The 26,618-nt window shown below is 40.2% G+C and overlaps 1 protein-coding gene across 2 annotated transcripts in view; it reads right to left on the reverse strand.

The window, feature by feature from the left end:
• The window catches only part of LOC149184478 (SNARE-like superfamily protein), a 240,074-nt gene that overhangs the window by 44,882 nt on the left and 168,574 nt on the right, over nucleotides 1–26,618 (reverse strand). For both annotated transcript variants that reach the window (XM_089417518.1, XM_089417517.1), the window contains exons 2-3: nucleotides 22,348–22,428; nucleotides 20,815–20,983 (exon numbers count right to left, since the gene is read on the reverse strand). In XM_089417518.1, the coding sequence (XP_089273644.1) occupies nucleotides 20,815–20,983; nucleotides 22,348–22,407 (229 nt within the window). In that variant the 5' untranslated portion in view covers nucleotides 22,408–22,428. The remainder of the gene's footprint in view (nucleotides 1–20,814; nucleotides 20,984–22,347; nucleotides 22,429–26,618) is intronic.

Here is a 26,618-nt window from a genome sequence, read left to right on the forward strand (position 1 = left end):
TGGCAGAAAAACCCAAAATCCAAAGGAAACGAAGAAGCGCAACATGAATTCCCCAGAGCCGTTGGATCCACGGGATCAATGGATGAGATCAAATCGCATCAGAGGAAGCCAGCGGCATATCAACCTCAGCCTCAAGTGATTTGCGATCAGCGATGACATATGAACCATTGATCGAGCGCACAGATCAACGGTGGAGCGAGATCGTATCGCATCGCAAATACGTCGAAGGGAGGACTTACCGCAGGCCAAGGATTCATGCGATATGCGATTGCGATTATCGCATCACACCAAACCAACGGGGAAAGGACCCATAGCATCACGAAGGGCCGATATGCGATACGCTGATATCAGCGATCAGCAATCGGCGAGTGGACTGGTGAAACAATACAAAGACCTGCGATCATGCGATATGCGATGCGCCGATATCGGCGATCGGCAGAGGGGATCGCAGCCATATAACAGAGCCATGCCTTGCGATGTGCGATAAAGGCCGGACCCGATAGGTTTATGGACGCGATTTAATGTTATTTGAGTTCCGGCATAAAGTGTTTTTGTCGGGATTTCCTATGTTTCTGTGTATTTCCTTTGGGAACCGAAAATGCGTTATTTTGAGGATTTGTGCCGAGGGAAGGCCAAACGGCCGGTTCCACCCATGCCCGCCAGTCTTTCGTCCTGTTAGCTGCCTTGTGCCCCAAGTGTTTCGACAATGAGTGCATGAACGCTCGACGGGAGCCAGAGAGCCCGGAGAAGAAGGGGAACGGACGGAAGCCAGAGAGCCCGAACAGGGAAATGAACAGACAAGCGTTGTTAAGCTTAAAAAGCATCCCATAACAGAACAGGAAGGCAGAGAAAGAGGCAGAGACAGAGGGGAGACAAAGAGTCAGAGAAAACGCACAACTACGAACAGTTGATCAGAGGCACTAAGAGGGAGAGTCTGTGCACTCTTTAGACTCGAGGTTTTCGAGTGAAATCCCTGTGTAATATCATTGTTTGTTGTGTTATGGCTCTGATTGAGCTCACACCTGTAAACTCTGTTCTTGAAGACATAATATAGAGGTCGACACTGAAAGCTGGACCAAGAGACGTAGCCAGGAAGTCTGGTGAACTCCTTGATTATTTACTGTGTTGATGTGTTGTTTGTTATGTTTTCCAATTGTTAAATGTCTGTATTATTCGCAATCTTTTCGATCCATTGCACTAAATAATATAGGCATTCTTGCACATGAGTCTGTAATACCTTTTCTTCTTGATTTAGTATCCATTTTGGATCAAGTGGTATCAGAGCATTTGGTTTTGGTTTTATTAAGGTTAGACAAGCTTGTGCTGGATTTTGAATGCTAACTAGATTAAAGCTCAGACTAGGAGAAGGAGAACTTGTTGAGGCTAATCCAGAGATTGGAAGAGTCTATTCTCAGAGGAGAATGGCAAAAGAAGCTCCATTGGGATCAGAATCTCAATTTATAGAAAGTTTTAAGACACTCCAAGCCATGGTGGAAGAGATGTATCTGGAGTTTAAGAAGGGTCGAGGTGAAAGCACTGCAACACCCAAACCAGACAAAGGAGCAGAGGAACCTTTTCTAGTTGCCTCTCCAGAAGGCAAAGGAAAAGGAGGAATGACTCCTCCACCATCTCCTCCATCATCATCCTCGTCATCATCATCTTCTAGCTCTTCTAAGAAGAAGAAGAAAACTTCCTTAATCAAATTAGATGTGAAGTTTGATTTGCCAATTTATGATGGAGAACTCAATGCAGAAAAGCTAGATAATTGGATAAGACAAATTGATGTATATTGCAGGGTACAGAACGTTGATTCAGAAAGGAAGAAGATTCAGCTGGCTAGCCTTCGACTTGGAGGAACTGCACTAGTATGGTGGGAAGGCAAGACACAAGTTGATCTGCAAAAACATGGTAAAATCATTTCTAGCTGGAATGAATTTGTTTCTGCTATCAAAAAGCAATTCTATCCTTTAGCTTACATGCAGCAGGCAATGATGAGTTGGCAAACTCTTCGTCAATTGAAGGGTCAAAGTGTACAGAGTTATACTCAGGAATTCAGAAAGAGAGCTTTAACTCTAGGTATATCATTAGACTCACCTGAGACTTTATTAAAGTATATAGGTGGTCTTCATAGCTATTTAAAGCACACTATTCTCATGTTTGATCCTGTTAGCACTTGAAATTTCACCTCACGCTGAAAAGGCAAACCTCAAAGCTACATCAAACCATTCAGTCTCGTAGCTAGCCCTACGGGGCAGGAGAAGGCTCTCTCCGGTCAATCTCGGTAGATTTTCAATAGGATGAGATGACCAACAATGTAACACTGATATTAGGCTAGTAAACTGGTTATAAAGGTTGATTTTGGGGGTTTTTGGTGGCAAATTGAGGAGCTGCAATTTAGGGTGCGGGGATTGGACACAGTTTCTGCAGGGGGGTCTTTGGGGCGAGGTAGGAGCCTGTATTGATGTCTTTAGCTGAAATGAATGATTAGGAAAGAAAGATAAGAAGGCTAAAGAGAGCAAACAATGAATTTGAATTCTCTTTAGACAGAAGAAAACATTGAAATTAAACAAATTTAAAAGCAGAGCATGGCTAGCATGAATTCATACTTTATCACTTCATTTGTTTAATGTGCAGCAGTAAAGAAAGGAAATGAATCACATAACAAAGCTTACAAGAACATGAAGAAACACACCATCAACACATGAGTCCACAAGAATCCCAAAGATGACTGCAAAACCCTGGTCTTCCTTAGCCAAAAATTGCAGAGATACAAGTGATAATACAATGATAGCTTCTCCCTCAAGAGTCCAACCATGAAAATGAGCAAGAAAGTACATAATATAGATGATCTAACCTCTTTCCCTGCCTCCATGGGTCGAGCTCACTATCCTAGGAGCTGTTTGAACCACTTCTAAACTAAGCACTAGAAAATAGGCAGTCAAAACAACTTGCCTCTATAAACTTGGAAACCAGTTCATACATTCAATTTTTACCCTTTACATGCAAGAATCTTCTAGAAGAGTTAAACAAGAGTAAAAATATCCAAAAAGTGTCACAATTACATCCAAGAGGACATCATCCACCTCAAAAAGTCAAACTGGAGCCAAACTGCGTTTTCTGGGCTGAACTGGTCAAATCTGGCAAAGTTTCCTCAACGGGTCGCGCACATTTCCTCAACGGGTCGCGCACTTTGGAGCTCTGTTTGGAGGCCTTCCCGGTGTCAGAATGAGGTGCAGGATAGCTCGTTGGAAAGGTCTCTGAGTCTACTTTCCAACCCAACTGGAATTTTTAGATTTGGAGGTCATTTGCTCAGTTAAAAGTCAGTTCTCCCAAGACTGCTTCTGCAACTCAAAAAAGGGGCAGAAAATCAAATTTTGCATGTATTTTGACCTTTTGGAGGCCCAAAACCCCATAAAAACTCAAGTCCATCCATAGGCATATGTAACTTTGCATGACAAATCTAGAAATGTTGAGTTTTTGCAAAACGGAGCTACGATGACAAAGGGTCTCACCGGGGGTGAGACCCGTTGAGAAGCCAAAACCTGTAAATTTCCCAAAAATACCAAAATTACCCAAAATTCTCAAAAAAATTTGGGATTTGTGCTGTAGCTGATGCTAGTGAGTGCCATGATCTTTGAGGGATGCCTCAGCCAAGATACGGAGTGGATTGGTCTTCTTCCTCCGCCTAAGAGCCTCGGACAACCTCCTTTGGAACATTTTCATCTTGGCTTTGCATACATGCATTCTTGCCCAATAGTGATTCTTCATGTTTCTCAACAGCTTTTTCTCTTGGTTGGCCTTAGCCAACAGCCTCTCCAAGTGGGCATTCTCCTGAATGAGCAGTGACTCTCGGTTAGCAGGCAATGGATCACCGAGCCTCCTACGGTTCAAGACTCGGTCGCTACGAATCCTCCATAGCTCATCAAGTGCCTTCTCCTCCTCTAGCTGTGCGTTCCGCTGCTCCAGGTAGGTGATGGTCCATTGGGCACCCTCGAGTCTCTCTGTAAAACATCATTTTCAGCCCTGAGATGCTGAATGATCTCCTTCGCCTCTTGGCTAGGAGAGCTGACCTCAAGATCAATCACCGGATCCTCATGAATCATGGGCTCTTTGCCCCTCTGTAGTACCTGTGCTGGTGAAGAAAGCGAGGCCCCTTCCACCTGATGTGGAGATAACACTCGCTGAGCTGAAGATGAAGGCGAGACCCCTTCCACCGGCTATGGAGATAGTACTCGCCTAGCTGCTGCAAACAAGGCCCTTGGGCCTTTCTGATAAGTGACCAAAGGAGTGGAGCTAACATGTCGGGTGACGGGAGCATCGGGCTGCTGAGATGGTCCTCCCTCCTCATGAATGACCTCCTGATGTGACTGATGTGGCACTGTGAAAAACTCACGGGAGATGAACTCCTCCCATGAGATGCCCTGCTGAGTCAACTGATGCAATACTACTAGCTGAATCAAACCATAATGGCAAAGGCTCCTATACTGCTGGGCCGGGGTCTTCCTCTGCAACATGGGCACCATCCTCTGAATGTTATGAAACAAGAAGACCGGGATGTTCATCATCCTCACTCTGGTGAAATGCATCAAAAGGCGAATGTGATATGAATACACCTGTGAAAATCTGCCCTCACAGGTAAAATAATGCATAATAAGCCTCATGAGGGGAGCATACTCGCTCCGGAGAAATCTGAATGGAAAAACACCCGTCAAAAGTCTCACAAATGATGGTCGGACATAGGGCTCAAAGTGAACAAAATCAAGCAACCTGCGCTTAGGCCACACCTCACCCACATTTGGTATCCCTGTAGCCTGTGAAATCACCTCAGGTGTCAATGTGAAGTTCACCCCTGCCAGAGTGACATGTCCATCATGGAGGTGTAAGACAAACAAGCGGGCCAACTCTCTATGATGCTGAATCTGAGAGATCCTCTCACAAAACTGATAGCAAGACATGTACTGGAAGCAATTCACTGCCAAAGGACAGGCCTGTAATTCTGCCAAAGAAGTAGGCTCCTCCCGCTTATGATGTCCTCCCTTACCCCCTCTACGAGGCCTCCTCTGTTCCTCAACCTCTGTAGATGATGAATGGTCATCACTTTGCTCATAAGTTTCGGTTTCTGACATGGTTTTGGAGCAAAGTGGACAAACTAAACTGCTGTCTCTGCCTGCAAAAAGTGCTGAAATCTATGCTGTTTCAAGGGGAACCAAACATGAGGGAAATGTTAGGGGAGGGAACTTTTTAACCAGGAATGGGAATATATAAAAATAACAGGGAGTTTTTAAGGGAAATTTTGCAAATCATATTCATATAGGAACACATATTTGTAATAGGGAAATCATTTGCAAAGAGTATTGCATATGGGAAAAACATGCATAAAAGTGAACATGGGAACATATGCATACATGTTTAATAGGGAAAAACAAAAGGGAAACCATACACCACACATGTTGACATTTTACCAACAGTTTTTGTTATCTTGCATATGCATATGGTAGAGGGGAATTAGGGTTTTCACTTTGTTTTGTTTTTTGATGCTTTGGGAGAGGGGTAGGGTTTTCAGTTTTAGTGATTTAGGGATGGGAAGGGGATTTGTATTTCATTTATAAAATAATCATGGGGAAAAGAAATGTACATATGAGTGTGGGCAAAAGGGAAGGGAAGGAAACCAATCAAAGGGAAAAACAGCTTGAAACACCATAAACCCTAGCACAATTTGCACATGAATATTGCAGCCATATAAGTCTTTTCATTTGCATGATTTGAGTTTAAAATCATAGCATAAAACCTTATATTGATCACCATTCTCCAAAGCAATGTGTAAAGAGCCTACCTCGACCAATTGAGATGAGTTGAAGGGAGATTGAGGAATTCTGTTGAAGTTTGGAGGCAAACAGTTCAACGGGTCGCGCAGGCCTCCCAACGGGTCGCGCACCTCCCAACGGGTCGCGCCCGTAGTAATTCTGCACTGCGGAGGGGTTCTGGACGGGTCGCGCACCGCCCAACAGGTCGCGCACCTCCTTCAACGGGTCGCGCACCACTCTGCTACCCGAAATCACTGCGATTTTGCTCCTTTCGCCAATCACTCTCTCAAACCACTCTTTCAATCGTTGGGATGCACAATAAGAGTAAAAGGTGGGAAGTTGAACCTTTATAAACTTCATTTGAAAAAATTTCATCCATAAACCCACTTTATAAAGTTTATTTTTGACACTTTTTAAAACACTGATTTTTTGGTTTCCTTTATCCTGATTTTGACTCATTGAGTGCTTTGACTTGATTCTTTTTGCAGGTAGATCATCTGAGGGACTTTGGCAAGGGGACCAGGGTTACTGCTGCCTTTTTGAAGACTTTTTGGAATTTCATTCTTTTTACAAAAATTTAACATGACCTTGGCTTTAAAAACAGAGTTTTTAAATCCAAGGTTAAAAATGAACTGTACATGATGAAAATATCAAAGAAACATGTTTACAATCCTCCCTCTGGCTTGCTGGGCACTCAAGGACTTTCAAAGACATGACCTTGCTGAGACAAATGACCAAAACCCTAGACCTAGGACCTTTGACCTTAAGACCAAACAAGACAAGCTTGAAAAACTCAATGACTGATATGACCTGATCCAGCAAAGCCAAGAGGGGTATAAATAGACCAGCTCCTCCATCAGGGTTATGGCATGCCTAACGGGATGCAAAATTTGACACTAATGAGACACCTACTAATGCAAAATGCAAAGAGCTTTGATCACTGATGGAGGGCTTTCAAGACCGACACTAACAGATCCCACTAGCTTAGATGATGTATTAGTTTAAGCCACACATCTAGAAGCTAGAGGTAAGAATGTAAACCCAGAGGTTGGGGGATCATCTAAATATTCTGTAAGCAAGAGCAAGGAAAAGAGGAAACTGAAATGGAAGGAGAGGAAAGCAAACACTGTAAAGAAGGATAAACCTTCATGCACTCATTGCAAGAAAGAAGGACACGATGAGGCACACTGCTGGTCTTTGCATCCAGAACAGAAACCTAAGAAGTTCGGTGGAAAGAAGAAAAAGAATGTTGCTGCTATTCAGCAGGACTTGGGATCAGATTCAAGCGATGAAACAACAGTTACAGCCACAGGTATTAAAGGTAAATATTCTGAAGCATCCACAAGTAATTCTGCACAATCTGTTGATAATGAAAATAATGAGAAGGAAAGAAATGAGCTTTTTCGTATTAGAGTAATTTCCAAGCACAATAAGACTGATAATTTATTTGATAGTGGATCACAAGTAAATTTGATTTCTGAAACAATTGTAAAGAAGTTGGGATTACAAACAAAACCTCATGAGAAGCCATATCCATTAGGTTGGGTGTGTGATAAAACAAAGCTACAAGTAACGAGACAATGTAAACTTAGGTTTGCTATTGGATCAACATTTGTAGATGAGGTTGAGTTAGATATAGTTCCATTGGATATATGTGGTATTGTTTTGGGAAGTCCATACTTGTATGATAGGAAAGCTATTTTCTATAGAGCTGAGAATAAGTATCAACTCACTAAAAATGGAATAGAATACATTGTAAGAGCTCATAAACTCAAAGGTAACTATTCTCTCATAAACTCAGGGCAGATGAAAAGAATTGTGAATTCAAGTAAGCAATTTTTACTAATGGTTGTAAAGGCAAAGGATCCTGAAAAATCCAATGCATTTGAAGGTTGTGATTCTAAACAGAAAGCTGATTTAGTTAAAGTTGTTTCAGAGTATGATGTTTTATTTCAAGAACCAAAAGCTCTGCCACCCAAGCGAGAAATAGTACATGACATTTATTTGCAGCAAGATGCTCCATTACCTAACATTGGAATGTACAAGTTGTCAGCTTTAGAGAATGCAGAGATAAAGAAGCAAGTACAGGAGTTGCTCGATAAAGGGTTTATACGACCAAGCACATCACCATGTGGATCTCCAATCGTGCTAGTGAGAAAGAAAGATTGTTCGTGGAGAATGTGCATTGATTATAGAGCACTAAATAAAATAACGATCAAGAATCGTTATCCTCTTCCTCGTATTGATGATTTATTAGATCAATTGAAAGAAGCAGTTTACTTTTCTAAGTTAGACTTGCGAAGTGGTTATCATCAGGTCAGAGTCGCAGAACAGGATGCATGGAAGACTACTTTCAAGACAAAGCAAGGACTGGATGTACTCAGACCATTTATTGATGACTTCGTAATTGTTTATTTAGATGACATTCTTGGTTTTAGTAAGACATGGGAAGACCATGTAAAGCATGTAAAGCAGACTTTAGATGTTTTAAAAAGAGAAAATATCTATGTAAAATTGTCAAAATGTGAATTTGGCATAACATCTTTAAATTATTTGGGTTATATTGTAGGGGGTGGTGAATTGAAGATAGATCCCTCTAAGGTTGAAGTCATTGTGAACTGGCCTAAACCCAAATCTGCTACAGAGGTTAGGAGTTTCCTAGGGGCAACACAATACTGGAGAAAGTTTATTGGTAACTTTTCTTTGATTGCAGCTCCATTACATGCTTTAACAAGATTGAAACAGGTGTTTAAGTGGCAAGACAAACAGTAGAAAGCCTTCAACACCTTAAAAGAGAAAATCAGTACAGCACCAGTACTAGCACTGCCAGATCTTCAACATCCATTTGAGATTGAAACAGATGTCAGTGACTATGCCATGGGAGCAATGTTGATGCAACACGGAAAACCCATATGCTATCATTCTGAGACATTTACTTATGCAGTAGTTAATTATCCCACATATGATAAAGAATTGTATGCATTAGTACAAAGTGTGAAAAAGTGGAAACATTACCTAATGGGTAAAGAAACAATCATACATACAGATCATCAACCACTTCAATATTTGCACTCACAAACTAAATTACAGCAATCAAGACATTATAGGTGGATGGGTTTTCTACAGCAATTTCATCTTGTCATCAGATATAACAAAGGCATACACAATAAGGTTGCAGACATGTTATCAAGACCAATCATAAATGCATCTACTATACTTAAGCATAACTCAGTAATGCATGAAAGCTACATTAAACAATATGCTCAAGATGTAGATTTTAAAGATGTATATGCAACTTTAAGTCGTGGCAAGCAAGTAGAAGAACCGGATTATCATGTAAAGGACCAACTCTTATATCATTTGGGAAAGTTATGCATTCCACAAACTAAAAGAGTTAACATAATCCGAGAAGCACATACTTCTCTCATATCAAGTCATTTTGGTGTAAGTAAAATAGTTGCACAATTGCAAAGGTTCTGTTATTGGTCAAGAATGCATGAGACAGTTTCTAGATATATCAAGGGGTGTACTATGTGTGCTACAAGCAAGCCCAATACTCGAATATTAGGCTTGTACACTCCACTTCCAATTCCTTCTCGTCCTTGGGAAAGTGTTTCCATGGATTTTGTTGGGGGATTGCCAAAATCTAGGAAAGGTCATGATTATTTGTATGTTTTTGTGGATAGGTTCAGTAAAATGTGTATTTTGATACCATGTAACAAGCAGGTTACAGCTGAACAAACAGCAAAGTTGTTCTTTCAGAATGTATGGGTTCATTTTGGGTTACCCACTTCTATTGTATCTGATCGAGATTCTCGATTTGTTGGGAAGTTTTGGTCAAATCTATGGGAGTTGATGGACACCAGGTTGAAGAAGAGCACAGCATTTCATCCACAAATAGATGGTCAGACAGAAGTGGTCAATAGGACAGTGATCCAGTTGCTCAGAGGCTATTGCAGCAAGCATCCCAAGCTTTGGGATGAGCATTTGTGTTATGTGCAGCATGCTTACAATCGTGCCAAGCACTCTTCTACTCAGAGATCTCCTTTTGAGACTTGTTTTGGTTTTATACCAAAGTCTCCCTTGGATTTTGTCTTTGGTAAAGGCATAGCAGTTGATGGACACAATGATGTGGACAAAGCAACCAAGTTCATTGAACAAATCCAGGAAATTCACCAGACGGTACAGGAACAGCTGGAAAGAAGTCAAGACAAGTACAAGGCAAGACATGACAAGCATTGAGCTGAACATAGTTTTCAAGTTGGTGATCAAGTCTGGTTGTACATTAGCAAAGACATAATGCAAGGTGAAGGTAAGAAGCTAAAACCCATAAGGTATGGACCTTTCAAGATACTTGATAAAATTGATGAAAATGCTTTTCGCCTTGATTTGCCAGCTTATATGCAGATCTATTCAGTTGTTAATGCAAAAAACTTGAGATTGTATGTACCTTCATTGATTGAAGATCCTGAAGAGTAGAGTCAGTTGCCTTCTATTGGGGATTTGTTGCCTAAGTATCTCAATCAGTGACAGGAGGACACAGTTCTGGACAGGAAGATAAGAACTACGCGTCAAGGGGATGTTGAGTACCTGAGAGTGGGACTCAAAGGTTTAAATCCAAGCAAAGCACAATGGATAGAAGTTAGACAGGTGAAGGAGTAGTATCCTCACTTGATCGATGCCTAAAACCAACTTTTGGTGGTCCAAAAGCTTTTCAGTGGGAAGGCGTGATCCAAAATGGATCTTGTATAAAAACCTCTAAGTCTAAAGTCTTCATTTGATTTAATAGCGCAAGTGAAAGAATGGTGGAAAAACCCAAAATCCAAAGGAAACGGAGAAGCGCAACGTGAATTCCCCAGAGTCGTTGGATCCACGGGATCAACGGATGAGATCAAATCGCATCGGAGGAAGCCAGCGGCATATCAACCTCAGCCTCAAGCGATTTGCGATCAGCGATGACATATGAACCATTGATCGAGCACGCAGATCAACGGTGGAGCGAGATTGTATCGCATCGCAAATACGTCGAAGGGAGGACTTACCGCAGGCCAAGGATTCATGCGATATGCGATTGCGATTATCGCATCGCACCAAACCAACGGGGAAAGGACCCATAGCATCGTGAAGGGCCGATATGCGATATGCCGATATCGGCGATCGACGAGTGGACTGGTGAAACAATACAAAGACCCGTGATCATGCGATATGCAATGCACCGATAGCACCGATATCAGTGATCGACGGAGGGGATCACAGCCATATAACAGAGCCATGCCTTGCGATGTGCGATAAAGGCCAGACCCGATAGGTTTATGGACGCGATTTAATGTTATTTGAGTTCCGGCATAAAGTGTTTTTGTCAGGATTTTCTATGTTTCTGTGTATTTCCTTTGGGAACCGAAAATGCGTTATTTTGAGGATTTGTGCCGGGGAATGGCCAAACGATGGATTCCACTCGTGCCCGCCAGTCTTTCGTCCTGTTAGATACCTTGTGCCCCAAGCATTTCGACAATGAGTGCATGAATGCTCGACGGGAGCCAGAGAGCCCAGAGAAGAAGGGGAACGGACGGAAGCCAGAGAGCCCGAACAGGGAAATGAACAGACAAGCGTTGTTAAGCTTAAAAAGCATCCCATAACAGAACAGGAAGGCAGAGACAGAGGCAGAGACAGAGGGGAGACAGAGAGTCAGAGAAAACACACAGCTACGAATAGTTGATCAGAGGCACTAAGAGGGAGAGTCTGTGCACTCTTTAGACTCGAGGTTTTCGAGTGAAATCCCTGTGTAATATCATTGTTTGTTGTGTTATGGCTTTGATTGAGCTCACACTTGTAAACTCTGTTCTTGAAGACATAATATAGAGGTCAACACTAAAAGTTGGACCAGGAGACGTAGCCAGGAAGTCTGGTGAACTCCTTGATTATTCACTGTGTTGATGTGTTGTTTGTTATGTTTTCCAATTGTTAAATATTTGTATTATTTGCAATCTTTTCCATCCATTGCACTAAATAATATAAGCATTCATGCACATGAGTCTGTAATACCTTTTCTTCTTGATTTAGTATCCATTTCGGATTGGTTGTCGAAGAGGATCGATATTCTTTGAGGACTCGAGATTGAAGATCCAAGATAAGAATAGTCCTAAAAGGACATACCTTGTGGACATCCTGATGGGGTATGTACCTTGTAGAGGTAGTGCGGTATCACAAATAACTCCTCCCAGCATAATGTTCTTGATTAAAGTAGAGCATGTCAAGTTAGGCCTCAGGGACATTGTTAGTCATGATAATGATGCTTACAGTATGGCTTATCAATCTGACTCTTCTTGAGAACTCTTCAGTTTGAAATATGATGTTGTATTGGTTGTACAATTATGAATACCTCCCTAATTAAGAGGGAGTGTTGAGAAATGTAACTAGTTTCGACCTTCATAATTGTTGTACTCATTTCAATATGTATGCTATGTATTAAACAAGAAAAGAAAAAGAAAAGTTATTATTATTAAAGCATGGGTTTCATGCTCATTATTGATGGTCTTCTAGGTGAAAGCATGTTCTTCGTGCTTCTAGGGTTTGTTAGGTCTTCGGATTTATTGTCATGAGTCAAAGGAGTCAACATCATGTTTATAAGACCCTTCCGCACAAAAATTTATTTGTGAAAAGAATTAATTTTTAGTCTACAAAGTCCTAGAAGCTCCAATAGTACAAGTCGGCCCTAGGATCATCAAGTCACCCTAAAGGAGGGAATTCAACCCCTTGAGAAGGCTATATAAAGAAGCAGTTTGACCTCATTTGGACATGCTCACTCACATAAGTTTGATCAATCAAGAAAGGGTTCTATCTTAAGCAAAGAGAAGCAAAAAAGAACAGTGAAGACCAAGGAAGCAAAGGAAGTAAAGAAAAATCTTGTTTTCTGCTCTATCTCTCTCACACGTGCGAAATTCTAAGGTTTTTTCGTTGCGGTAAGAGGTCGAAGTTGCAGGAGGACGAAGTGCAGAAACTTGTAGCTGGAAGAGAGAATGCTCTGTCTAGACCTTGTTGGCCTTAGGAAGAGTTGTCTTGCTCTAGGAAGGTCACGGGAGGAGATTGGATTAGGGTTTTGAGGAAGTTGTAAGGTCATTATTGCAGGGTTAAAGTTGCAAAACGCGTAGAAGTATTGAAGTTGCAGTGTGTAGCAGTTTGGTGCAGAACAAAGGAAGGACTTGAGGAAGGGCTAACTTGGTACCAGGAAAAGGACTTAGTCTAGGGTTTGGGTATTTGTATCTCATTTGAAGCAGATTCTAAGAAAATAAGAGTTTTCAGGTTTTCCCCTTGAAGGGGATTTGCCTTGGATGAGAGCCTAATATCTGCATCCTCCATTGTTGCTATTCTTGATATTGTTTAACGAAAAGCTCTAAATAAAGAACACAAAGAAGATAAATAAGATTCACAAGCAAATATCAAGGGTAAGGAAAATGAGATTAATAGTTGCCACTATTAAATTTCCAACACCATAAGCGAGTCCCCTTTGATAGTCAGAGTAGTCATGTAAGCTCAGACTTTGATCCAAAAGTTAACACCGTGATCTTCAAGCCTCCTTATTCCAAACAATAGCTCTAATACCATGTTGAAATTCTAGTGATGCAGAGACTAGAATAGTTTTTCACAATTTGATAACTACTTCTATTGATGCAAATTACTTCTTTATATTTTAGTCAGCAAGCAACTACATTGAAAACTTCAACTAGTTAACAAGAGCAATATACAATAGACAATAAGTAAGAGACAGGAGACACCAAGATTAGGCTCATAGCCATGGCAAAACCTCACACAGGGAAAACCCAAAATTCTTTCCTTATGAGAGAGATTATGTCCATCAATTGTACATCTGAATGATCCAACAAATCCAAAGTAACCAACAGAGAGATACCCAAACAAAGTTTGCACAAAATAGAAAGAGATGTTTTCTGTCCAATAAGATGATCCTGAGGTCACTGTAATATAGGGCTGAATGTTCCACTGTAATTTCCACCGAACTGTGGAGAAGAGTATATCCAAAAAGGCCCACGGTCAACTGCAGAATAGTATCACAAAAGGAGAGCAATCCTCTTTGTGAATATGTTCATCAAACTGTTGAGAAGATATATCTAAAGGATCCTCAACCAACTTTAGAATTATGTCTCAAAGGGAGAGTGAGGCCTTTCTGCACTTCTCAGTCACAAAGGTGGTAACAAAACCAGAGATAGAAACAATCCCAAATCACTGTAGCAACGAACTCTTTAAGGTAACCCAAATCGCAGTCTAAATGAACTCTTGTAGTCTCATTCGCATCTGAAATAGAAGGTCGAATTGTATTGTGATTGCAGACCGAATGTATGTGCTTGATTGGTTGGCCAAAATGAGGATGCACAAGCTTAAATTTATAGTCGTTTTTGAGTGAGCTAATTAGCCCTAATGGGCCAACTTGAAGACTTTACATGGAGCGAACTTAGAGGGCTTGTTTGAGCCAACTTCAAGTGAACAAAAAATAATTTCTTCTTTGATGAAAAATGTCAACCGAAGCTACAATATATATCAACATAAGTCATAAGGTCATATTTTTATGTAAAAAAGAACTTAATAGATGTGTAACTAACGAAGTAAACCCTAATCAAAGTTGACTCTGTAAATGAGACACTCTATAAGAAGGCAATAGGAAGAGAGTGAAGGTTGATAAGGAGAGGTCCCAAAATTGGCCTCAATGCATGCAACGGTTCTTCTTAATGGAATTCTTCTCTAGTTCTCGCTCTCTTTCTCTCTTCATATTTTGGTCATGTATTTAGTTCTTCTATTGTATCAACGTTCTTGTGATCAATTTCATGGCAGATATGTATGTTTTCTCTCCTCTCTCGACATTCAAGCCTCCTGGATCTTAGCCCCCAATATCTGCATCATCTGCAAAGAAAAGTAATGTAAGCTCACATTCATTTTTGGCCCATGGGAAACAACCTATGTCTTACATGTTGTTAGCAATCACCCTACTATGCAACTTAGTGCATTTGTCATCAATGCCTTGCAATAGACATCACTTTATTCCATGTATGTCCATCAACTTGAACATAGTAACTATACAGGGCAAGGATATCATTTTAGTTCATTTCAATGTTACATAGGGACATGTTTCTAAGGGTAGGGGATGTTCTCCCCACACTCCCAAGACATGGGTATGTAATATTCCTAATTGGAAAATAATAGTAAACATAGAGCTATGAACTAGGAACAACAAGCAAAATATAAAATCAAGCACCAAATTAGAACACAAGTAAATATAAGCATAACATATGAGACATTTTATTAATATGGGAAAATCTTAGTACAACTTGAGAGAACAATAGAACCTAGGCTTGCCAAGCAAGCTATGCAAACCCCAGGTGAAATCTCGTTGACCTAACTGTTGAAATGGCTCCAAACTAAAAATACGCACTGCATAGAAAATCTCCTACAAACTGCCAAATGGAATTGGATGTTCTACTCAAAATAAAGTCTGAAATGCTTTGAAATTGCAACCGTGAGCTCCTCTCCTCAAACCCGAAAATACCCAGAAAGGGTTTGGCCCAACTCCAAAACAAAACTGAACCCACAAATTGATGCAAATTTACTAGCTAATCAACAATCCGCCCTGCTATAAGAATGAGGATTTCGGGCCTGAATATTTGTTAATTTTTCTTAGGGCTATATTGTTCTTTGCTTAGATAATTGCATTTCTTCATTAACACATTAAGTTCACCCCATATCATCATTACATTATTCAGATTTACATCATTATTCATCAGCATATGCAACTATGTAGAAAGAACAACATCATTATCATCAATGCAACAGAACATAAAGGAACAATAGAAGAAAAGCATGCACACATAGAGACACCAGGATTGGTCCGAGACCAGGGCAAAACCCACTATGGGGAAAACCCTTGCAAATTCTTCTTCTTCTTAGATCGCCATCAAATGCTTCAGCAAAAGAGAATACAATGATCCATGCTTCGTCAATGGAACTAACCAATAAAACAACTATGACATCCATGAAATGAACTTAATCATGCTTATACTCAAAAGCCCGATTCTGAGGACTGTGATGTACTGTCATTGTCTGCACTCAACTGTTGAACACTCTTGTCACTAAGCGAAGTCTTCAGAGTACTGAAATTTCATCTTTTAGTCCTGGTCGCATGGAAGAGGAGTTGTGCGAGCGACTATGGCAGTCTTGGACGCTCCCTGGTGAACTGTATGCGTGTGTCTGGGGACAAATACACTCAAATCTGCCTCAAACCCCTAGTCGCACCCTTTAGGCTACTGTGCAAGCGTCTGAGGCTGCCCAGATGCACCCTTGACCACTCTGTGCGTGCGTCTGGGGACCAAACTCCCCGATCTGCTTCAGAAACCCTAGACGCTCCCTTCAGGCTATTGTGCGAGCGTCTGAGGCTGCCCAGACGCACCCTTAACCACTTTGTGCATGCTTCTAGGGTCGAAGATACTCAGTTACATGTGTGCGACCAAGAAACAAAAACCCTAGATCCATGCGAACTTCAACCCTGTAGTTTCGAACCCTTGTGCGAACATTCTCCGTCAAACCTGTGCGAACCAAGACAATAGAAGAGAAGAGAAGATGGCTTGATCAATGTGTCCAAATGAGCTTGAGGTCTCTTCTATTTATAAGCTTCCATAAGGATCCACTTGATGTTGAGGTCGACCTGTCCAATTGTACATATGCATAGGGCCGACCTAATTGAATATACATGAGTGGGAACATAAATTCAAAAACCAACTTCTGCTTGTCCAAATGAGGTGATCTATAGGTCGATTTTGGTCCTCTCTAAAAGAGGGATCTAATGCAATTGTTATCTTCACTATATGAGCTATCCAAAGTGGAAGTTTACTGCATTTGCATAATTTTAACAATATTGCCCGAAAAAAATTGTAAAATTAGTCGGAGACTCCTCTCAATAAACCCACAAAAACCCAGAAAGGGTTTGGGTTGAATTCACCAACCCCCGGTGACCCCCAACAAGTGTGAATTGCCCAATCTAGCCAGAAAACGCCCCATAGTTTTGATATTACTAAATTATGCCCAAATCTAACACGGGAAATTTCTCCCAGCTCCGACTAAATTCTCCACTAAGAAATACCTCCTATCTCCAGCTCTTATCTCTCCCGACTCCACTTCTCTAAACCCCTACGTAGCACTTGGTCAATAGCTTTTGCGCCCTTGCCAAAAGATAGAAAAATCGACCCAGGTAATAGCCTCCAATCCAGCTCGGCAAATCGTTGTCCAAACTCCGGTCTAACAATAAGAAAATTCCCTGCAAAATCTCGAAACCTCTAACCCACATTTTCTTCCACAATGTGCCCCACAAAATACCTTTGCGCCCAAGAAAAACTCCCTACTCAAAAAACTCCTACAATGATGTCCAATGGAAGCTCTGAATTGAGCTCCCCAAATCGCCTCACTAGGAAGACACTCGAAGTTCTCCGAAATGAGAGTGGAATTCTGCTTGGAATTCCTGGTGCTAAACAACACTTTGGCCCTTGTGCTAAACAACTCCAAGATAATCCACAAAATGAGTCCATCCTCTTTTTATAATTTCTCCTCGTGCCTCTAAACTCCTTTTTTTAATATTATTTTATTAGTGGGGGGCCATTTTCCACTAAGTTACTTTTGTTGCCATTTAATAAAATAATAATTTGCCACTATTCTCCAATAAAATAAAACTAGCTACCTTTCTCCAATAATATTTGCCCCTTTTTAATTAATATTACTAAAATTGGGCAAAATTCCTTAGCGACTCCCATGCTCACAAAATTGGGGATATTATAGTCCTTCCCACCAAAAAATGCTTGTCCTGAAGCAATGCCCGAACAAGTGCTCCCTCTCTCCGTTGACCCAAACTGTCACTGCAAACAATACCAGGGGTCCCAAATGTGCCACTGAGTCACCCTGAATCCATGCACCATACTACCATAAATGAATCCCTCAATACCAGGGTCCCATGCTAATCTCAAAAAGATGCCACCATGTCGACATTGTGCCACTCTTATTACATCTCACTACCCATCGTGCGCATACCATATCCTCCTCTCCTGGAACCCGATGGTGAAATACTAATAAAGGCCAAATACATCTTGCCCAGGCATCTCCATGATGCCAAAGCCTACCCATCCAAAGTTGACCTCGAACCTGTGCAGCAACAGGGAAATCCTACCTCGCCATACAACGGCAACCTCCGCAAACCCCAATGTATCAACCCAAGAGTGAACTAGATCGCTCTCTGGCATGACTCCACTCATCACGAGACAGAGTGATCTATCAACCCCCTGAATCCCTGGATCTTATAGTCAGACCTGCTGCGGCACAGCTCTGACGATTGTTGGAATCCATCTGTGCATCGTCTCTAGTCCCTGCATGAAATCAATATATAGGCTCAATATATCATGAACTAATCTAATGCATGCTAAACTACCCTGTGCCTTCCACTGCTTAGTATCAATGACCGCTGGAAACCACATGTCCCAAATAGCTACCCCCTGAATGCAGCCAATAGATGGGTATCTGATACTCGCAATCGACTCAGTGTATCTAGATCCATCCTGCTCCTGCCAACCATCACCACTAAGTTTATCATCCGCCATCTCAATAATGTGCCAATGCAACGTCTAGAGCCCGGACACCCACTGGAAAACTGCCTCAATCATACATGGTATCCTCTGCTCATGCAGGATCCGACATGCCCTATGGAAAGAGTGGCACACATCTCTCCCGGCACTGGTTCTCTAGGTGTAGGCTCAATTATGAACAGTATGCCACCCCTGCAGAAGATCACCTCACCCCCCAGCGTGCAGTTGTCAACTCGCACACTGACCCTACTCCTCCACTATAGAATATCTATCGTGCCCCTGAGGCACTGAATCTCATAGCGCAGTCGCAAGCAAATCCCCCAAGTCCTGCTATCCACACTGTGGGTCTAGATCAAACACAACAAGGGTCCCTTCAATTACACGTGGTGCCAACGAGTGGATGATGCGTGGGTTTCGATGTGTATGATCAAGAACCCTGGATGCTCCTAGCTCATCCCATGATCAATCCACTCTCCCAACCTGGGTATGTCCATCCCAATGGCATGTCTGACATCCTCGACAAGGAATCTCCCTACTAGTAGCACTCCCTCATTCTGTAGTGTAGCCCCGGACACACTTGCATATAACCATGTATCCTCGTGTCCCCTAGCATAAAACTGCACCCAGTCGCACATCTTTGTGCATCGCCAAACCCTACTACATGCTACTGCATCATCCCATATCAACTAGTATCCCTCCTGTATCGATGTGTCCGTCACTCTGAGGTAATGCACTGTGATGTGAACCGCTCCTCCTACACCACAATGCAACCCTACACACCATTACGCACCACTGCACACCACTACAAGGGTTTGGTGTAACCCAATTACCAATCTGTGGAGACTCAACGATGGTTATCAAACGGACACACAATGAAATTACCTTAGGAATTTTACATTGTGTCTCTTGTATGATGAAGTTCACAATTACTTACATCTTTCTCATAAACATTTATTTCTCATATTTATAGGGACAAGAACAATGTTGCAGATAGGTTCTGAAAAGCTAGAGTTGGACTGGACTGAGGAACCTGGATTATTTCAATAATCCAAAATGTACACACTACAAAATATAATCATGGACCTAAACTTCAGTATTTTCAGTATGTTATCTCAAATTTTGTATAATAATGAACTTTCATAGTTTACGGGATGAATGATTAATGTACTGTTTTAAATCATTTTTGTTTTTTTTGGGAGGCTTCAAAATGTAATTGAATAGAAACAAACTCCAGTTTTTTATGATGATGAATTTAACATAAGAATGTCATACAAAGGACTCAACAACATTAATAAATTCCATCGGCATCTATGTATTTTTATTATATTAATAACAATAAAGGGTTTTTTCCTTGGAAGACAACAAAAAAAAAATATCAATTCATATGATTTGGAATAGTTCAAAGCCTAATGTTATCACATAGTTCTTTGACCTTAATTACATTCTATGCCAAGAATGCTAATTTAGCTACGTAAACCTGGCTACATTATATACAATGGGAAACTAGCATTTCTAGGATAAAACACAAAATATAGTGCAAAAAAATCATAACCAAGATATATTTATATTAAGTTGGTAATATGTAAAGTGTTTCCAATGACTCTCCAACTAAGGGTCGGCAATTTTCACAGCCCTTGATAACTCTTAGCCAAAACTATCTTTGTTGGGTTTAATTCTTTAAAGTTTATAGAGACACGACAACAAAGAGTAGGATTTGAAGACTGAAACACAATCTATATTGCACTGAGTTTCCAGGACAAAGGAGATAGGGGAAGGCTGAAAGGTACACCCAACCTTTCAGGGGACATGTGGATAGGCAAAAAAAAATAATACAACTTAATAAAAATAGTAAATCCTCATGTCAAGATTAACCTTGTATGAGCGGATACTAATACCTCAAAGCATACAATGAGCAGGGAGTCAAAACTGTTGCTGCCATTATCCCCCAGAACGCACACACAGTACAGAGTCTTATAGCACCCGTTACATCAATACTATTTAACACGGTCTAAATGTTGAACCAATGAGTGACTATTTTATTTTTGAACAACCAACACCACAGGAGATGCATTAGCACAAGGGAAGTCCAAACATCCTTGGACCCATCGCAGGATTCCTGGAGGTCCCCATATTCAAGGTGAAGTATACAAGGGATGTGAGGGACAACCCCCACATCGCTCCCTGAAATCCCCAGGTCCCTGAGGATGGGGATACACAGAGGACCCATCCCGAAGAGGATGGGAGCTGGTCCCCACGCTAAATTGGACACACTAGTAATTGGAGGCAACAATCCATAATCATAACTAAAGGAATTTCATTGTAAGATGAGGTTTATAAGCATTTATATCAGTAAAACTATAATTACTTCAGGATAAAGAACCTACCTGTTAATGATTGGAAACAATGAAGGTCAAATGTATCTGCCTCAAGAAGCTCAATACCCATGCAGCCCTGTGTAGGTGATAATTGTTGTGATATTGCATGCATTGAATGCCATAAACTAGCAAGCCTCAAGCTGTCATTTGTATCCATCCGCCCCGTTGATCCATAATCCTACACAAATGCATTAGTTAATCTCTCTAAAACAACACAAAGCAATCAAAAGGTGCTGTAGGACATGCAACAATCCAATTGTAGATAGCATGGTCCTTTTATGATCTGAAATTCAATTTACAGGATGCAAATTTAAAACTAGACAAAGTAATAAGGATCTTATGACAATAATTATGGTGTCAATTTTGTTTCAAGCATTTGACAATAATTATGAAGAATGATGAGGTTATTACCTACAACCCTGGCATTTGACAGCAAAAGAACAGAGTTGGACTTTGAATGGGAGACAGTGACCATACAAATATCCAAAGAATGAAAATCATATTCAATAATAAGCATCACTGACCAGAAAATGCTGTACCCACTCAAACATTGTTAGGAATCAGGATGAATATGATGACCAAGAGGATAAACTGAGCATGTTATACATAGACTAAACATAGATACATATTGAAGGAATTTATGTTTTAATAATTTTTGTGATTTTTCAACACCTCAAGTGGTAAGCCCTATTAAAAAAAATGTTTAGTAAGAATCAACATAAAAACCATATATTATTTTCCTGATTGATTGAGAATCCAATCATCTTGGAAATGTCCATATAATACATGAAGCCTGTCACAGACACTGAACTCACTATGCAAGTCAGGTTATTTTTTCAACTATAGCTTGCAAGTCCTATCTATGGAAATAACCTTGTCACAAGCCATGTTACTGCGCTCTCTACCATGAAAGTTGAAACTTGAAACTACCATAATAATGCAGAAAGAGGAAGATGCATCCTTACCTAATTGCATTATCGTGAACCTTAAATTGTGTCCATACAATTGGTGACCATATGCTACAATGGCTCTACCTTTATTGACTCTCATATTTTATGAATCAATCAATCGAGCCTCAGAGGCCATAAATAATGTTAACCTTAAATAACTGTACTGGTATTCGATGACATTTGAGGTATTAAATGACCAAATCATTATTTATCACATTATGAGTGATGATAGGTATGACAGGCATTGGAAGCACAACTTGCTGAACCAGCATAATATGAAATTCAACCACATGAAGAAAGGCTATGACCATCGAGTGGTATTGACCATATGAGTTTCAGTTGTTTGGGAGGTTTGATGATCGTACTCCATCCCCTCATTGAGACATCCAATTGGAAGAATGACTAACCACTTCCTTCACAGTCCAAGAATGATGCATTTGCTATATGCAATGCGCATTGCATTGCATGCTAACATCTCTTCTTCATGCACTATATAAAGATGTGGTGCAGATCATGGGAGACCAACTTGTAACAATATCAAGAAACCATGAATATAAGTGAACCGTATGGGTCAATTAGCAGTAAAATCTACCTTGTAAAATATCAGACCACCAGATTTATTAATGATAAACAGGCTATAAATGCTAGCCATTATTTGCTTTGCTTCAAATGCCTGCAAAATGAGAACACGAGTATAATTAGTAATTACAAAATAAATTTTCACAATACTAACACAGAAAGAAAAAGAAGCAATCTATTTTGATTATATCACAGATTCACAAGTAATATATTCCAGTAAAGTTTAGAAAACAACAGTAATGAAATATTTGTATGTTGATAGAGTCCAAGTATAGCTTTAAGAGTATGGAAACAAGGGGCAATAAGCAGTAGTTGACAAGTTCAATCCCCCAAACGATGTTGCATTCACATAAATCCATAAAGCAACATTGAAAATACTTAAACCAATGCTTCCTAATAGCGGGACATGGACGTGGTCAATGTCTCCTGTGAACTTTCTCCATCAAAATTAAGAATAACAATCATGCATGTAATCATCAGGAAACACTCCATGGATTGAAATCGGATTGTCAAATTCTCTGTGCTTATCGTATTTGAGGTTGCCTCTAGGATTTGGAAAATGTCCCATTACTGCTGAACATACAAGTATTGGAATTTATTTCATGGTTTAATTTGTGCCATGTGGAGAATGCATTTTCTAATAACATATTGTAAGCCTGGATATATATTGTACATGCAGTGACACCCATCTAAAAGTCAGAAAAATGCAAATTTCTTATTCAATTACCTCCAGAGTAGAGTTCCCAGATTTCATATAAATCAATCTAAACAGGAGCAGCTTGAATATAATGTAGATAGTTTCCAATCAAAGAGATAGACAAGTGAAAACCTCGTCACCATGGACGAATATCAGTAGTGACAGTTTAATAGGGGTAATGAAGAACATCATCAGGAAATCAACAGTTTGAACTTTGCCTACAATAGGGGAGGCCCTAGGGGGAAGAAACTGGCAAGAACCAAATACACAGCACATATCACATTGGCATCAGCAAATTGAAGCAATGCAAAAATAATTGAATGCAGTGCAATTCCTTAAAATACAAGACTAATATGAGGCTAAGCACCCATGGGAATCAGATAGTCCCCTTGACAAACTGACAAATTCAAATAATGACAGCGACAATTTAGTTAATGGGCTTCTTTGGTTCCCTCGTTAACCATTAAGACTCGAGCATGATTGCAGTCCAGAGATTTGACTACTGAAGTCATCTAATCAATTGTAATCAATCTTAGGCATACATACATGACAAACCTACTTTCAAGCAATGACACTGAGATATCTAAAAGTGGGTGAAGGCATTTAAAGGAGCAATATAGTTCTTTCCAACTCAACTGTCTGTATGGAAACTAAAACAAAATAGAATACTGCAAATATGAAAAGAGGCATTTACAACAGTATCGAAAAATGAAATAACCTCTACGTTTTGCCTACTCTTCCTCAGAACCTTTTTGATACATCAAAGCAAAACAACCGAATATTTATGTCCCGCAGCCAATGATGGTTGCCCACCCTCCCCTGACAAAAAGAACCTTATAAAATAAAATAATAATCTCATGTCTCCTTCCTGCACATATAGTATTTCCCTCCACATGTCAAGTTTCCCTTCCATGGATTTCATTGTGTTTTAGAGTAGATTCAAGGGGCTTCCACATTTGTTGACATTTTCCAAAGTCTTTTCAATGTGTTCTCTAAACAGTGCAGATTGAAGGTGATCATCCTCGCCCATAAACTTGGTCACAGATTAGTATTGTAGCAGACTATTAAAATAAGTCATATTTAAACTTGGTATAGTTTAGTCATTTTTCTATTTTAGGCATTGACAAATCTAACCCGTAATTATTCTCGTCATTCATAAACTTATTATTTTAGGATACTGTATATTTTGGGGATTATATAATGCATCTGAATTTTACTTTATATATTTTTCATGTGGTAGTTCTTTTACATTCATGTACTAGACTGTAATCTCTCTCTCTCTCTCTCTCTCTCTCTCTCTCTCTATATATATATATATATATATATACAAGAAGAAGCAGGAGAATGCCACTCCAGAGTCTTGGTCAGGCCATCATCCTAGCCAAACAGACTGAATTTTGAAACCAGATCTTGCAGCAGTTAGTGCTCCAATCCTTACCACCAGACCACAACCCAGCCAGCATGTTTTACAAGCAATATTATGCTTTATGTAACTAAAAACATCTGAATTTGTCTTCATTTCCATACAGGAAATGCTACAAAAAAAGGTATAGAAATGCCTAGGAAACATCTGGGGAACACTTTCCCAGATTTTTCCTATGCTAACAAATGTTGCCTAGACATTTCCTGGAAGGTTCTGGTACTAACTGTCATTTCCCTTTGTTTTATGATTTTTTCCTTTTTTCAAATTTAGGAATGGATGAGTTCCACGACACAGAACCTGGGAAAAGTTAAAACGAAATAGTTAATAAAACAAAAAGAAACAACAATCTTAAAAATCTGAATGGCAACTTTTCAAAGTTCAAACAATAAAATGTGTACGCTTTTAGGAAACCGTTGTGTGATCCATATACTATAAATCAATGTCGGGCCTCCATCTCTTTCACATTTATATTTCCCTCTGTTATTTGAATGTTTTTGTGCGAGCGTAAATAAGTTTGAGCAGAATTAATTATTCAACGATCTATCCTGAATAACCTTGTTGCTCTTAGTAAATGATTTATGCTATATAAAATTTACTGATATTATTCTTTCTTCAAAGTTACTAGTTGAATGTGATCTGTTTAGGCATCAAGCAAGCCTGTATAGCACTTCTTGAGTTTTTACTCAAAAGTGTGATTATTGTGTTTAATTTACTAGCAATAATAATCTATAATAGCATTATAAATGTGTTCATTAGGCGTTCAACTATGTTCATATAATAGAGACAACATTCACAGCTTCCTAAAACATTGCCAGCTTGTATTGGCCCTCTCCTTCAGATTCTTTGGGAACCTGGCTTATCGATTATAGTGCTTCAAGGAACTTCATTAGATAGAAGGGTGCTCTCTCTAATTTGGTAGAGATGGAAACAATCGTGGGACTATACTTGGAGCCAATGCCACCTACCCCGGAAAAGGTGTAGGGAATGTTACCCCTCAATTGGATGAGGGTAACTCGATTCATTTACAGAATCCCTTTTATGCACCTAATCACAAGAACCTGGTGTCCATTTCCGCAATGGAAGTCAAAGGTTGTTGGGTGGCATTCATCGATGGAAAGGTATGTGTTTTAAAATAGAATTTTCAAATATGCTTTTACTCATGGGTTCAGGGTTGGCAATTTGTATCAAGTTGCAGGAAGTCCATTGGGGAGCATGTCAGATGACACATAGCACCGGAGGTCTGTGAGTCAGATGATGACTCGGATACCTGAATTCAAGAAGAGCATAAAGGTACATGTCTGAGATGTACCGAAGGAAAATCTTACAAGGGGACCATTCCCCTCATGAAGCAGGTCCACAGGGTTGAAACAACCCGAGGGGTTTGAGATTCATGATTGGGAATCTCATGTATACAGGGGAAGAAAGCCCTCTACAGCTTGAAGTAAAACACCCCGAGCCTAATATGAGAGGATTGATAGCTGTCTGATGAAGTTGAAATTCACTAAAAGTGAAGCCAATCCAAACCATTGTTTGAAGGTTGTGGATGATAGACCTCTCATACCAGCACCTTCTGAGAAACGACCTATTTTTGACAGGTGCAGACCCTCTCACTTGCAGAAGTAAGAGGGAGTTGGATTCCAAATATGGAATGGTAAACTGCAAGCCCGTGACTACCTCAAGGATCTTAACTTTCAGAAGTTATATGGTGGTGATGTCGGACCAGACTCTGAGTTTTATAAACTTATCTGCATTGATGTTCTTGGTGAACTTCCGTCCGTATATATGCTTTGCAGTTAGCATGGTGAGCTCATATTTGGTTGAGCCTCACTAGATTGGTGCCAAGAATCTTCTGAGATATCTTCAGGGCACAATCTCTCATGGATTGAGATACACTGCCAGAAATATGAAGCTGCATGATTATTCGAATGTTGACTGGGCAGGCAGTGTGGAGGATCGCTAGAGCACTTCCCAGTGTTGGTTCTCTCTGGATTCTGCTTCGATATCATGGATGAGCAGGAAGCAGAAGTCGGTTGCTATAAGCACCGCCGAGACCGAATACATAGCTACGAGTATGATCTCGTGTGAAGCTACCTGGTTGTGGAAGCTCATCAAGGGCTATTTGTACACATGATGAATACCACTGTGATTCTTTGTGACAACCAGG

The sequence above is a fragment of the Pinus tabuliformis genome, chromosome 3_2 (assembly GCF_031772625.1).
Source record: "Pinus tabuliformis cultivar Carrire ecotype Pingquan chromosome 3_2, CPIR1, whole genome shotgun sequence".
In the NCBI taxonomy this organism is placed as follows: domain Eukaryota; kingdom Viridiplantae; phylum Streptophyta; class Pinopsida; order Pinales; family Pinaceae; genus Pinus; species Pinus tabuliformis.